At 34.0% G+C, this 15,032-nt stretch overlaps 2 protein-coding genes and 1 pseudogene across 3 annotated transcripts; 2 read left to right on the top strand and 1 right to left on the bottom strand.

Moving 5' to 3' along the window:
- The first annotated feature begins 2,007 nt into the window (after window positions 1-2,007).
- On the top strand, window positions 2,008-3,901 carry LOC123921607 (transcription initiation factor TFIID subunit 7-like). 2 transcript variants are annotated; one of them, XM_045974223.1, is made up of 5 exons: window positions 2,008-2,160; window positions 2,686-2,942; window positions 3,046-3,165; window positions 3,280-3,349; window positions 3,619-3,901. In XM_045974223.1, exons 2-5 carry the CDS (start codon window positions 2,691-2,693, stop codon window positions 3,774-3,776), a joined length of 600 nt encoding a protein of 199 aa, XP_045830179.1. In that variant the 5' UTR covers window positions 2,008-2,160; window positions 2,686-2,690; the 3' UTR covers window positions 3,777-3,901. The 2 variants fall into 2 exon arrangements, with proteins under 2 accessions (XP_045830179.1, XP_045830178.1); XM_045974222.1 differs by having other exon boundaries at window positions 2,689-2,942.
- A 1,693-nt stretch (window positions 3,902-5,594) lies between these two features.
- LOC123922002 lies at window positions 5,595-8,827 on the top strand (annotated as a pseudogene).
- Window positions 8,828-9,118: 291 nt separating this feature from the next.
- LOC123921608 (chalcone synthase 1B) lies at window positions 9,119-10,909 on the bottom strand. The gene is made up of 2 exons (XM_045974224.1): window positions 10,504-10,909; window positions 9,119-10,361 (listed from the first exon to the last, which is right to left on the bottom strand). Exons 1-2 carry the CDS (start codon window positions 10,901-10,903, stop codon window positions 9,370-9,372), a joined length of 1,392 nt encoding a protein of 463 aa, XP_045830180.1. The 5' UTR covers window positions 10,904-10,909; the 3' UTR covers window positions 9,119-9,369.
- Window positions 10,910-15,032: the final 4,123 nt, after the last annotated feature.

Below are 15,032 nucleotides of genomic sequence, written 5' to 3' on the forward strand. Positions count from 1 at the left end.
ATGACCAAATTAGAAACTTTAGAATTCGATATGCAAAGGCCTTGCGCATCATCCTGTAATTTACAAGCAACAATGGCCAACTTGTTCAACATATTACATTTTGAAAAGGGATCAGCATAGCCATTGTCACTAGTAAAGAAAGTGAAATTCCCAAGTTTTAAAGTATTCAATGCCGGCAAGTTGAAAGATTTTGGAAACATTATGGTAGTATGTACATCCCACAGGCCAAGGGTAAGAGATGTCAAAGAAGCGCAATTAAAAATAGAAGGGAGCAACCCAAGAAGCTTACTACTTATTGTGTTAGTAGCATTGATATCTTCTCCCATAGTATCTGTATCCTCATACCTACAAACAAATTTGAGTTCTTCCAACAAAGTTAAATTGCATGTAGAAGGGGCTGGGAAAGTAGTTGGAATCCCATTGATACCGAGAGAAGTAAGTTTTGGAGTACAAAGTATAACTTGGTGCATGTTGGAATCACGATTGATCCTGGCGATGGCCAAATCAGAAACTTTAGAATTCCATATGCAAAGGCCTTGCGCATCATCCTGTAATTTACAAGCAACAATGACCAACTTGTTCAACATATTACATGTTGAAAACGGCTCAGCATAGCCATTGTCACTAGTAAAGAAAGTGAAATGTCCAAGTGTTAAAGTATTCAATGCCGGCAAGTTGAAAGATTTTGGAAACATTATAGTAGTAGTATGATTATCTACATCCCGCAGGCAAAGAGTAAGAGATGTCAAAGAATAGCAATTAAAAATGGAAGGGGGCAACTCAAGATTACTTATGTTGTCTATTTGAGTATTGATTTCAAGTTGTTGCACGTTATGTGACGTAGCATATTCCATGAGCTCCAAGGGAATATTAGTTTTCGGGGGAATTTCATAATTGGTACGATATGATATGCTATGAAGGGGAATAGAGTTGTCACGACCTGATAGAAACTGTGATACAAACTTATCAAAGATAACACCATTGTATTGATCAAAGTGATGCCGATGCGAGTTGATATTAGTGAGTCTTTTCCAAAGGTTTTTCCATCTTTGAGACAAAACACAAGTTTGAACACCATGTTTTGTGATCATAAATTGAATTATATGCAAAAGAAGGTGATCGGGTAAGTCACTGAGTCTGTCTGTTTCGCTTTTCTCTTGTCTTTTCATTTTCCGTGCCGTGACCTAACAATACACAAACAAATAGTTCATTAACTCACTGCTTAGTACGTACATATATGCAAAGCAAGAACACAACAACAATGTACTCTTATATTGCTGGAAAAACAGAGGTAATCTCATAACTTAATACAGAGAATTAATTAAAATTAGACATTAATTGCGTAAAATGAATCTAAAAAGGATATATAGAAAAGTAGTACTTAGTTGATTGAACCGTACGTACGTAGTGTGTTCAGTGATCGTCAATTCCTTGTTTGGTGTTTTGATTGATAATGCAAAAGTTAGAGAGACGGCTAGCAAGTGTTTATATTATAGGGTTAATTAAACTGTTTATTTTTATATTTATATAGGGCTGGAGGTGGGTGGATTTTTTCTTTTTACTTATATAATCCAATTTTTTTTAATTAAGATACTCTACAATTAAAAATCCTATTGTTATTGTACCCAAAAAAAATAAAATCCTACTGTTATTTATTTTATAAAAAAATAAAAAAAATCCTGAATAACTGGGAATACGGGCCAATGTCTGTGGGCTAACCTGTTTAGCTAGACACCTGCGCGGATTTTAAACAATTTTTTTTTCGTTTATATTTTTGCCCGTGTGGATTGAACTGTTAAAGTTCTATGTTAGGCGGATTAAATCATCGAGTTCGCAGGTTGGACGGTTTAACCCTTTTTTTTATATAATTAATTAATTACATGATCCCATTTTAATTTATAGTGTTAAAGGAAAGATAAGAATGAACCAGTGTGGCTAGAAAAGAATAGAATGACATGTTGTGAATACAAAAAATAACTTTACTGTATATATAAATTGAATTAAAAAAAAAAGTTATATTATTATTTTATTTATTCCTCTGTCTTCCCACGTCATTTTTCATTATAGTTGATCGAGAATGACGACTGCGCAATACACTAACGAAAACGCGACACCGCCGACCACCTGATCTATCTGCAACTTCTCTCCACACTCCGCCATGTATGTCTCAAAGCTTCTTTATTTCTTTCTTTCGTTTCCATTTCTCATATCTATTATTTACATATTTTATTCGAATGCAAACATGTTTTACGTCTCCGATTTTCAAATCTAGGGTTTTTGAAACCTTGCCGCGATTCAATGTTTTTTTATTCAATTTTATTAATAATTCAGTAATATTTTTTAGCCTTTTGAGTGTAAGCTTCCGAGAGATTGATTAGGTTAATCGAATTCTTGAAATTATTTAAGGGGTGATTGTTATGTTAGATTTATTAGTGTCGGTTTATTATTGTTATCTGTGAAATTTCATTTGAAATTCTATTGGAATTATCTTTTGAATACCGATTATTAATTATTGATATATGCAATTTTGAAGCCAATTAATTACAATAACTGATTCTGAATCAGTTAAATCAGTTATTTGGTTGGTGTTCATTTGATTTTGGATTTTTCTTTTGCCTTAAGACAATTTAATTTGATAATATTCATTTTGGATTTGTAATGATTCTAAAAACAACCTAATTGAAGTAGATATGGAGGAGCAATTCATACTCAGAGTTCCACCGAATGTTGCGGAGCGGATAGAGCGTCTTCTGAATGAAAACAATGCTTCTTCATCGGAGGATAAGTCGTTAGATTTGCAATTTGGCGAGGATGGAAGAAGCGGTACGTTTGTGATTGGGGATGAGCACTTCCCAGCTTCTCTATTGGATCTTCCTGCTGTGGTTGAATCATACAAGACTTATGATGATAACTCTTTGGTTAAGACTGCTGATATTGGTCAGGTCAGGTATCCATCGTTGTTCGCATTGTTCGTTCGGTCTTAATCTTAGTCGTAGATTTGGATGATTAAATAATTGCTTGCTTTTTTAATGAATTCAACAACAGATGATTATGGTGAGGGAATCTGGTGATGCTGCTCCAGATGTAATTGAGTGTAGACATGGCCTAACACCTCCGATGAGAGATGCCCGCAAGCGTAGATTCCGCAGAGAGCCTGACCTCAATGTAATCTATTCATTCGCGCATAACATTATCTATCTTAGCATACCTGAGGCCACTCTATTATTTTAAAAAAATTGTCTGCTCTCTTACCGAATTTTTTCATTCTTCATTTTGCAGCCTGAGCTTGTCTCTCGTGTTGAGAAAGATCTTCTCAAAATCATTGCTGGAGGAACGGCTGAAAATCTTGATATCCTTTCATCTTGTTTGTTTCAAGCAATAATTTAGTGAACTTTCTAAATCTCTACTTATTTTATCATTCCACTTTGAAAACTTTCTTTGAAATGGATAGCTGATGAGATCATTTTCGTTACTTACCTTTTTTGCATTTGCATCGACGACAAAAATTTGGCATGGTTTCATTTGATCTATTTGCATCAATGACAAAAGTAAGTTTGTTGATTTCATATTAGTGTTAAGTGTAAACAACCTTTTGCTATTTTCTTGACTGAGATTCACATGTGGAAGTAGCTGAGCAAGAAGGGGAAGAGAATGCTCGAAGTGCTAATAAAAAACCTGCAGCTACACCTGCATCAAAGCATGATGTTCCAGAGACTCATACAAATGCTGGAGATGCTGACAGGAGCGATTCTGATGAGTCTGATGAATCAGTTTGATCGATATTAACTACCAATTAGTATTTTATATCAGATGAATGCTTGTAAACACCTTTTTTACATATTCTTGAACACTCTATGAATAATAGATTATTTTATAAAAAAAGTCAATTTTTGAAAAAATATATTGATTTTCTAAAAAATGAATCAATCATAAAGGTGTACAAAAAGGTGTTTTGCTTGCATTTGTACACCATGTAATTTACCTCACATTTGTCACAACAAAAATATGTCTCCCCCAGAACTTGTCCAGCAAGCTTGTGACTACAATGGACATATCATTGAAATTGAATCACTATATATAGAGAGTACTCCATGTAGCATCCACATGGGCACATAGCACCAACCATAATGATAATGTCATAATAGATGTTGTAACAGTGTGTGTGAGACAACAATTTGCATAACTGAAAGAAGATCTGAAATTCAGAAATTTTAAGGCTTACGTTAAACCAAGCTGAGTTTGTATAACTTTTAAATTTTTTTAACATTTACTAAACTAAATTAACGCATAATTCTTGATTCTTAAACGCAAAAAAACTAACAGAACACAAAGTATAACTGAAAAGTTTTCCTATTTATGCAGTGAAAAAAACATTACTTCAACTCATAACATTAAAGACAACATAACTTCATAACATTACTTCCTAGTTTCCGTCACAAAAAAAAAAAAAAATTACTTCCTAGTTTAATTCCTAGTACATAACATTAAAGACAACATAATATTACTTCATTGTACTTCCTAGTTTAACTTCTTAGACTTCCTAGTTTAATAGTACTTCATAACTGTTAATTCCCGGTGCTTCCAAGAACTTGTAATATGCATGCTTCATCCTTGAAAATGTGGTTACTTCATTGTCGAATGGAAGTCCCTTCTTGTTCCTAAATTTTATATAAAGAGAATTTTCTTGTATGTTCATAATCACATCATATAACAAACACCAATAGTAGAAATGAACTGTTTTGAAAAAAAAATGCAAAATAGGGGGAACCTACCTACATAATTCACATTTGAAATTTGGAACCATTTTTGAGTGATTAATATGGCAGAAGCAAATAAGCTCCGCAGGTACTCTCTTTCTTTCTTTCTCTGATTCCATCTTCGTTACTCTAACGCCGTTATCTCATTCTGCAAACTTTTCAGTCGAATTTCAGAGATTCACAAATTCATCAAAAACGACCAAGATAAATCAAACTTATAAGCTATTTTTATAGCAAAAGATAAAATAAAATTGTTTTTGTATGTGCTATAAGTTGTTTTCTTAAGCTATCTTGGATAGCTTATGAAATTATGCTGAAAAAAGCTTATGAAAAAAGTCATAAGTTGTTTCTATAAGTTTTATCCCAAACAGTCTCACAAATGACAAAACTTATCCCATTAGATAAGCTCAAACAAGCCAATTCAAACAGGCCTTAACTAATTGTGTTGTGTTTTATACTTTTAGCTAATAATAATAATAATAAACACTTCTGTAAATATTAAATTTGTTATATGGTATTGTTTTTATGCTTCATAGTATTTTTTGGTTACTTATTTGGTTATAGAAAAATGTTAAATAATTAGGGATATTTTGGTAAAGAAATATATAATGCAGTTGGAATTTTGAAGAGATTATAATAAAATGGGACAATGAAATTTCTCAAGATTTCTACATTTTTGGACGGAACTAGTAGTATACATATGCTCATTTTGACGGAGCATTGTTTGTTTTCAAATTTTCATTTAACCATCCATTTGTCTATTGAGGGGAAGAAGATTTTCCATTCAGTAATCATGTTTGAGTGTTTGACAGTTGTTTTTAATAATTATAGGAGCAGATGACAGCTGAGGCTAATGAAGGAATTGTTTCCCCAATGCTGGAAGACGACACTGTCATGAATCTAGGCGAAAATTTGGAGGTGTTGATTACTACGCCCCACTTCTTGCCGTTTATTTTTATTCTTTTTGGATTTGAATTTGTTTCAAACCCATGAGGACTAATTACTCTATGAACATTTTTATGCTTCTTTCACTTTGGTGGTTCTTTACTGTAACTTTTATACAAAGTGTATATTTTTATTTGAAATATTTCTTTTTGTGTGTTGCAGCAATTGGAACTTGAGAATAAGGTTGATGAGATGAAGTCGATTCTGAAGACTATGGAGTGTCTTCAGTGTAAGGTCAAATGGTAAGTTCAACTATTTTCATTCACACTTTCAGATACTATGGCTTACTCATCTTGCTCGCTTTTTCAGGTTTGATGCTATAGAGCAGATTGACGACTCATTGACGGGTCTAAAAGTGCTTGCATTTGATGAGAATTGCATTAGGATGGTTTGCATACTTATATGCCAACAGCAGAGAGCATTTCATGCCTACAGAGAGTTGAAGATACCAATGATGCATCTGTGCAGAATCATGAGTTATTGATTGAAGTGTTTGAGGGGACCATGAAGTTAAAGGATATTCAGGTTTCAAAACAGATCACCATTTCATTCTTTGATTTGTTTGTTACGACCATTGTTCATTAGATTTGACAATTGTGTTCAGCAATGATGTGGAAAATTACTGATATGAACCATATAATTATTTAGGGAAAAGTGACAGTTTGAGTGTTGCCATTTAGATAAGCTCATATGAACTATGAAAGGCTTTTCTGTCATCAAATAATGTCTGCTTTGAAGTTGTTTCTATTGGTATTTTGAAGTATGCTTTTTGTGTTTTTTGAAGCAGAATTGACCATGAAAGTCATGCTCAACTTCTTTTAGTTTGATCTGATGGTGATATTCATTCTGATATTCCATTTGACTTTATAGTTATCATTAGTATCTTGTAAAAAGCTGAGTTCATAACTATTTTTTTAGTGTCTTCAACTTTATGCCTTATGGTGTTTGCTCTAGTTACTTTTCTTTTTAGTTTTAGTACCTTTGTTGTAGGTGATTAATACTCTGTAAATGTTGTTTTGTATTTGCAACATTAGGTGAATTTTTTTTAAGTTTAGTAGTCATGGAGTTATTTTTAAAGTTTAGTTTAGTAGTCATGGATCATTTACCAATTTCAATTAGTCCAGACATTTCTGGATGGATTATTTAGCATCATATTTTGTTGTTAACTTTAGATTTCATGTAGAAGACTTAAGAAAGGGTAATTATAAGATTAGATTCTGAAGGAGCTTATTTCTATTCATTAGTAATAACGCTTCATACTTCACATGTGATCTTAGCAAAACACAGCAACAATATCATTTTTCCTTTCCTAATCTCTTCCTTTAGGAGGAGATTGTTGGATACTATTGATATAATGATGTTTGGTTATACTTTAAGAACGGCGTATAAAATCAAAAGCATCAAGTTATTCATCAGTTTAGTTTTTAGCATATGCTCTTGATGATTTGTTAACTTTTTTGGTTTTGTTATTTAGGTTTTTCCAAATGATATATATGTGGATGACATTGTTGTTACTGCAAAGTCTGTCAGGTCTGTCATTTCTTTCCTTTTGCTCTGTCTAGGTTTCCATAGCTCTCCACTCCACCCAAATTCCTTATGGCTATAACTTTTTTACCATCATTCACCATGCAGTAATTCCTCATTGCAATGGTTAATACAAAAACTGCAAGATAGAATTATCCTAAGCACACTTAGGAGACTTGTGGTAAATGATGCTAATAAATCAAGGTGAGACTGTAATATAATCCTTTCAGTTTGATGTTATTAAATTTGGATTATGATTTAATATTCTTTTCACTATTTCTTGTCTTCATGTAGATATTCTCTTGAATACTTAGACAAAGATGAGACTATTGTAGCTCATTTAGTTAAAGGAATTGATGCATACATAAAATTGTCTCATGGTTGGCCAATATTTGGTTCTCCATTGAAGCTGATATCTATCAAGGGTTTAGATATTTTGAAGAAAAATTCTGCAAGTTTTCACTGCAAAGTTAAGGTGAGAAAATTCCACCTAGCTATAAAAAATTTCAGACATTATTCTTCCTTGTGCTGTACAGACGTGTTAAAGCATTCTCTATGTGGTATCAAAGTTTTCACCTCAAACTGTCCTACTTAAATTGCTTGCTGAATCCACTTGAATTGTGGAGTAGTTTATACATATATTTTCATTTCTTTGATAGTAGCTGGAATATTAATTCACCGACCTAGCCAATATGCTAGTCTATATGTTGTTTTTAGTCCTCATATGATAGTACTCCGAAATGTGTGAAACTTAAAATTTACTATTACTAGAGTGGCCTGGTTAAGAATAGAGTGTATCAAATTATGTAGAGTTCAAGCCTGGACTTCAATAAACCCACCTATGTAATCAACATTATGTAGAGTTCAGATTTTTTGTTTGAAACTGACAAACTTAGATGCAAGTTTTAAACATAAAGAATTAGCTCAATATAGGTTTATAAAGAAGCAGTAAATGTCCTCCAATTTGTTGTATCATGTTACTGTCTTTTAATTCCTTTCAATCACATTATTTTGGTAAATTTATATTTTTGACAATACTTGGTGAAATTGCAGTTGTATTGATTCTTGTACTAATTTTACTTGGAATATGTATTTTTATTGTTGAGAAGTGAAAGGTTTGCACTTGTGATACAAATTTGTGTAGATTAATCCATGAACTTTTAAGAAATTAGCATGTTGTAATTGGCTATTAATTACATGTTTTTAAGTCATATGGGTGACTATCTGTCTCCTACATCTGTAATGAAATCATATCTCATACTTGGGGTTAAACTTCAATGGTTGGAAGATTTGTGCACTGACTTTGTTCTTTGGTGGATTGACTATTCAGAATCTGGCCAACTCTTTAGACACTCATACTCGGCAGAATATACTGGGATTTGTTGATGCTGTTGAAAACGTGCTTAAAGACCAGTTGCAGCTTGATCCTAGAGCCGCTGATGGTTCTGGCTAAGGATGTGCTCACAACTTTGATGCTAATTGTGGATACCTCCAAAATCTGTATGTTTGAAGTTCTGTATCTTGTGCTCATATTCACTTTTCTATTTGCTGAAGCAAATATTATAATTATCTTGTTAAGATGATTTACTTCAATTTTAGACGAGAAACTGACATGCTAAACTGGTATATGTAACATTCGAATTGTCAGGATCAGTTAATCAGATATTGTGATAGAATTGAAAATTTTAAAATGAAGTTCATATTTTTAAAATGATAGAATGTGTCAATGATTGAAAAGCGTATCATTTTCCTTTCTGTGCCTTCATTCATCAGTTCAAAAGTATTAACACCACTCAAGTTTTAGTCATATCCTGCACGTACAAGTCTTGTTTGAAAGGGCTTTTCTTTTTTCTATTTAAATAATACCTTCAACTACTTGTCCTAATCAAATAAAAAAAGTTAGAACATTTGAAGGTAAAAATGTCTCTTCCACTTGGTAATTCATAAAAATCATGAAATTGCAAGTTGATTAATATATGCATTACAAATCTTATATGGAGGGGTAGATTAAGCAACACCATATTACATTCTGAATACTTGAACAAACTTTTTTCAAATGCTCAGTGAAGCAAGTGAATATAAAATCCCCCAGAAACAAAGTAAGAATTAAATAAAGCATATTGTCATAGCATATCTAGGCAATTTAAGTGGCAACACTGTGCAGCACTACAGTCTCGACAGTGAGTCCAGGTCCGAAACCGAATAGTACACCCCATTCCAGCCCCTCGCCTGTTGTGGCAAGTCCATCTTCTTTTGACTTCCTCCTCATCTCATCCAAGATGAATAACACACACGCACTTGACATGTTACCATACTCACTGAGCACATGTCGGGTGGCTTGCATTTTCTCTGGCTGTAAGCTTAATTTGTCTTCCACTTGGTCCAGAATTGCAGGTCCACCAGGGTGTGCGATCCAAAATATGGAATTGTAATCAGAGATACCCAAAGGTTGAAAGGCCTCAACAAGAGCTTTCTCAATGTTCTTTGAGATTAGTCCAGGAACATCCTTGAGGAGATGGAATGTCAGCCCGACTTCACGAAGGTGACCATCAATGGCTCCTTCACTATCTGGAAGGATTGTTTGTGCAGTCCATACCAATTCAAACAAGGGCTTCTCAACTTGTGGTAATGGGTCTGAACCTACAATCACAGCTGCTGCACCATCTCCAAACAATGCTTGCCCCACAAGACTATCAAGATGAGTGTCACTAGGTCCACGGAAAGTAACTGCAGTTATCTCTGAACAAACCACCAAAACACGAGCACCTTTGTTGTTTTCAGCCAAGTCTTTAGCCAAACGAAGCACCGTGCCACCAGCAAAACAACCTTGTTGATACATCATGTAACGCTTCACATATGGACGCAGGCCTAAGAGCTTTGTGAGCTGATAGTCGGCACCGGGCATGTCCACACCACTGGTGGTACAAAAGATGAGGTGGGTAATCTTGGACTTAGGTTGACCCCATTCCTTAATTGCCTTCGTTGCTGCCTCTTTACCTAGCCTTGGTACTTCCACGACCACCATGTCTTGTCTTGCATCCAATGAAGGTGCCATGTACTCGCATACACTTGGATTCTCTTTCAGGATCTCTTCTGTCAAGTACATGTATCTCTTCTTTATCATTGATTTATCACCTGAAAAATTATATGCAGTTTAGTCTCAAGTGTTTAGTACTTACTGAGAGTGACAACAAATTTAAGGAGCAAAACTAAACAATATACAAACACAGCAGTCAGCACAAAATGATATGCATGGCGTATGAGATAGATATCTTACACATGCGCTGGAATTTTTCTTTGAGCTCAGTCTTGTGCTCACTGTTTGTGATGCGGAAGTAGTAGTCTGGGTATGTACTCTGATCCACACAGTTTGGAGGAGTTGCAGTGCCGATTGCCAACACAGTGGCAGGGCCTTCCGCTCTCTGTGCCTGGCGGATCTCATCAACATTCACCATCTTCTCTGAGTCTAAAGTTAGCAGGAAGGAAGAAAAGATAGTGAGTACTGATAGATAGGTTATACTAAAGAATTGGAATGGTTGATGACTTAGCAACGTTTGTTGATATGCCACGTAACAAGAACTCAAAAATAAATCAAAGGGTGTGTTGCTATATTTGTCCTTAAGAAATGTAGGTATATATATACACTTAAGGAGAGAGAACTGGTAGATGAAACACATGCTTAACTGATCAAATTCCTTGCAAATTCAAATATTAATTGAAAATAACATAATTGATAGTTGAATGGGTTAGTGGTATATTATTGGAGGTTGGTGAATTGTCTTCCACTTGCAAGTTACATGGACTGAAAGGTTTGCTACAATACCAAACTATATTCTAATTCTAATGTGCATGGACTGAAAGGTTTGCTAGTTGCTACATACCAAACTATATATATTTCTAATTCTAATGTATGTGGAAAAACGTATTAATATTTGGAAGGGAAATTTGAATGGTCAGTCATATATTGTTGTTTTGGTGTTAAAATATCAACCAGGAAACTCAATGGAAACAATCAAATGATTGACTTGATATATTCCAAGGGCTATCCAGTGTTAGTGAGGTGAGACTGTTGATTTTTAAATTGAAATAAAAAATAATATTCTCGTCCTTAAGCTTTTTAAATTATTTTTGAACATTTATTATTATTTGTTTTTGTCCTTTAGTGCATGTGCATCTTATTATTACTTATGAGTTATGATACCGTTTAAAATACTTTGAACTCGTTTCAATCCGTTATAATTATGATTTTGAATTCGTAGTAGATATTGCAGATTATTCTCCATAGGTGTGTTTAGTAACAATTTGTACCGGCGAAAGATGTGTGTTTTTTTTTTTTTTATATAATTTCGATACATATAATTTCAACACTTTAAGTGCACTCAGGTGATTACTTATGAAAGCGCAACAGTTCGAGAGATAGCAAGACGACTAAGGAAGATAGTGTCCGCGTGATAAATGTTCAAACTTTTCAGATACCGAAGCCAAGTGAGAATTTGAGCCAAATATTTCCACGGTATCATCAATTTCTTTCTATATACTTATGAGAGTATCCGTGTACTTGTTTATTTTCTAGAACTTGCGATAATTCTCTGCTAACTAATTGATTTAACTTATACGCATTGAGGCATTTTATTCATTTAACTCAGAGCCTTTTTCAAGCCACCCATGTATTATTATCGTTTGCTAACCACTTTGAGCCTAAAAATAAAATCTCATTCTTTCGGTGACAAACCAGATTATAAGCCTAAGACCTGAAATACAATGTTTGTACCCTATTTGGAGTTAGGTAGAGATCTAGTCCTCTTGTCGTGGTAACATTTTAAGTGGTTGCGACGACCATGTTTCCTTTCTTTCAAGGTTTTATCGATATTTTCCAATTCCTTCGAGAATAAATAAAGTTAGGTGGCGACTTTACTGTCTTAGCGAGCGATTTTCGCCCGCGCATTTTTCCAGCCGCTTCAATTGGTTGAAATGATCTTAGGTTGTTTTGGCAAAAAATTGCCAAAGGGAGAGATTGTTGGAAATTTGTGTTGGCCTCATTTTGCTAAAACTAATGTTCAAGCCAGATGTGGAACAAAATGTTTCACCATCAAGTTCAAGCAAGATGTTGGATGGAATGCTTCAACATTGGATACAACATCCAGTGGGTCAGACCCTGCGTTTCCTTAAGCTCACGCCTTAATCTATTTATGGAATCCACGACTATTTTACTTGTGCGCCAAGTAGCGCCTTTCCTAATGTTCTAGAAGGCGGCCATGACCTAGTTTTGTTCCAGAATGCATCAACTATAATAGGAAACAAAACATTTGATTGAAGAATATTCCTTGAAAGAACTTTCGGACCTGCTGCGTTTTTGAAGCCCAATTCAAGACCTAGCTTGTGCCAGCTCAGGTTATAAAAAGGAAGATTAAATCATTGTGCAAATCACTGAAGCCGTAATTGAGTTTTACAAAGCGTGTGTTTAGGGTTTTAATATTGTTAATTGTGTTCCTTTTCTTGTATTACCTTGATGCAAGATCAAGGGCTGTGTATTACTGTGTTGTAATATCTCTGGAACTTCTAAGCAAGGAGATAGTGTGTGTGAACCATTCCTAAGCTTTGAAGTATGGAATTGGTGAATGTTTTAAGAAGTGTGTCTTCATTATAAACTGTAACGTGTGATTGATTGAAAGTAGTTGAGGTGGGACTTCATACCTAGGTCATTGTAGTGATGCTCTCAATTAATGCAAAACAATATGTGTATAACTTGAAGAATAAGGCTCGTCTTTAAGATGCATCCAACATTTATCTTGATGATGTTGTTAACCCATTGTAAAAGTCTGAAGTTGAATACGCACATGAATCTTATGATGAGGACTTCGCCATAGAAATTTCTTAATTCACCCTCAAGCATCAAACAGTTATTCATGCTCTCCTTGCCTAAATGATGTGATCTCGTTTCTCATCTATGCATTTTTTATAGGAAGGAAATACTTGGCCAAAACTTTATCAACCAAGTCATCAAGCTCCAATGAATTAAGCTGACTTTTATCTCTAGCCTGATGATTCCATTGTTCATTGCATTGAGATCAAACACAACACAATTTTTTATGTTTCTCTTTGTCATTGGCAATGTCAATAATGTATGGTTCTGCCATTTTATTCATTACAAGTGCCAACTTATTAATTATCAAAGTATCAATTCTTCCTATTAGCCCACTCTAGTAACTACTACCTTGTCAACCATAGGGAGTTCAAATAGCATTTTACTCTCTTTCTCTCGGAGACAATGGTTCAACACAAGTCACTCACCTTGATAATTAATAAGTTGGACGGGATTTCAAGTACATACAAAGATCCTGAGTAACTTGGATTCCGAGTGCATGACCGAGTCTGAGAGTAGTTGCTTGAGTTTTAGGAGTATTTTGTGAAGGAAAAAACACTTAAGAAAGTATACACCTTATCAGATGTACCTATACATATCCTGTGTTGAAGAATTTATCATTATTATTCTTTTCACAAAAATTCAACATTAATTCTTCATCCTTCAACCTATATTGATGTTTAAAACAATTAAAAATGTCCCACTTTCATCTTCCCAACTCCCTCTAAGACACTTTCAACCATCTAAGTTCATTTTCAACTTAAAACTCCTCCTTTATCAGTTATCACCAACAAAAATTCATCAAACCCATATTTGTGAAATATTAATAAAATCCAAGTTCTTCAAACCCAAATGGGAAAATCCATCAAACCAATATTTATGAAACACTAAACAGGTGTGGAACGAAGCTGGGCTGAGTAGTGTTATCGAACAAAGATTGCTGCAGAATTATAATGTGAAATATGTATTTCTTGATATATGCATAAATGAAATCGTTGATGTTGCAGGATCAGTCCCAATGATCGCTTGGTGTATATGGAATAACAGGAACAATTGGGTGTGGAATGGATTTAAAGACACGGCGAAGGGTACTGCAATGAAAGCAGACACACAAGGCAGTGTTGCTGCAGTGGCAACGTCCTCGCGACTGTTGGTGGAAATGCAATGTCAATGCGAGTTTTTCTCAAACTACAGGCCATACGGGTTGAAGTATCTGTAACTCAAACGGCATCTTTGTTGCTGCAGGAACAAATATATATATATATATATATATATATATATATATATGCCTCTGTGTGTGTGTGCACGCAAAATCTCAGCCGTAGGGTGGACCAATATTATGTTTGAAAGTAATTTCAAAGTTGTGGTAGACAACCTAGCCTTCCATCCAACACTAAACATTCTTACGTCACAATACTTCCAAGTTGTCATGTGCCATATCAAGTAATTTTGCCACATTAGCTAAAAATTCAACTCAAGAACTTTTTTAAAAAAATTATATAATTTAACAAAGGTAAAAATCAAAAACATCATTTTTAAAAGGACCAAAATTACATGTGTCAAAAAAAAAAGGGACCAAAATCCAAATAAATAAATTATATTTGTAAAGACCAAAATCATATTTAAGCCTCTAAAATATCAAATTTAAACTTTTAATCTCTCAATCTCGATTTAACAACCTAGTATTATTATATATAGGGACCAAAATTCATGTGAATGTTTTCATTAACCACCCAGAAAATGGGTACAAAACAAATGAATGACATCACCCACATCCTTGTTGAACTTGACATTGTTCTTCCTACTTAGCTTCATCAATTAACAATTTAGCACCAAAAACCAAATTAAAATTACTATTTATATAATTTATTAGAGAAAGATTACGAAGACTTTTCAAAGGCTTGGATAAATTCTCTAAAATTAATTTATATTGTTATAATACT

Source organism: Trifolium pratense, linkage group LG4 (genome assembly GCF_020283565.1).
Source record: "Trifolium pratense cultivar HEN17-A07 linkage group LG4, ARS_RC_1.1, whole genome shotgun sequence".
Classification (NCBI taxonomy): domain Eukaryota; kingdom Viridiplantae; phylum Streptophyta; class Magnoliopsida; order Fabales; family Fabaceae; genus Trifolium; species Trifolium pratense.

Excerpts from the sequence above, each read along its gene's own strand:
- LOC123921607 (XM_045974223.1), top strand. The coding sequence starts at position 2,691 with ATGGAGGAGCAATTCATACTCAGAGTTCCACCGAATGTTGCGGAGCGG. Across the intron at positions 2,943-3,045 it reads AGACTGCTGATATTGGTCAG|ATGATTATGGTGAGGGAATC; the intron begins GTCAGGTATCCA and ends ATTCAACAACAG. Across the intron at positions 3,166-3,279 it reads GCAGAGAGCCTGACCTCAAT|CCTGAGCTTGTCTCTCGTGT; the intron begins GTAATCTATTCA and ends TTCATTTTGCAG.
- LOC123921608 (XM_045974224.1), bottom strand. The coding sequence starts at position 10,903 with ATGTGTTTCATCTACCAGTTCTCTCTCCTTAAGTGTATATATATACCT. Across the intron at positions 10,362-10,503 it reads AGAAAAATTCCAGCGCATGT|GTGATAAATCAATGATAAAG; the intron begins GTAAGATATCTA and ends ATAATTTTTCAG.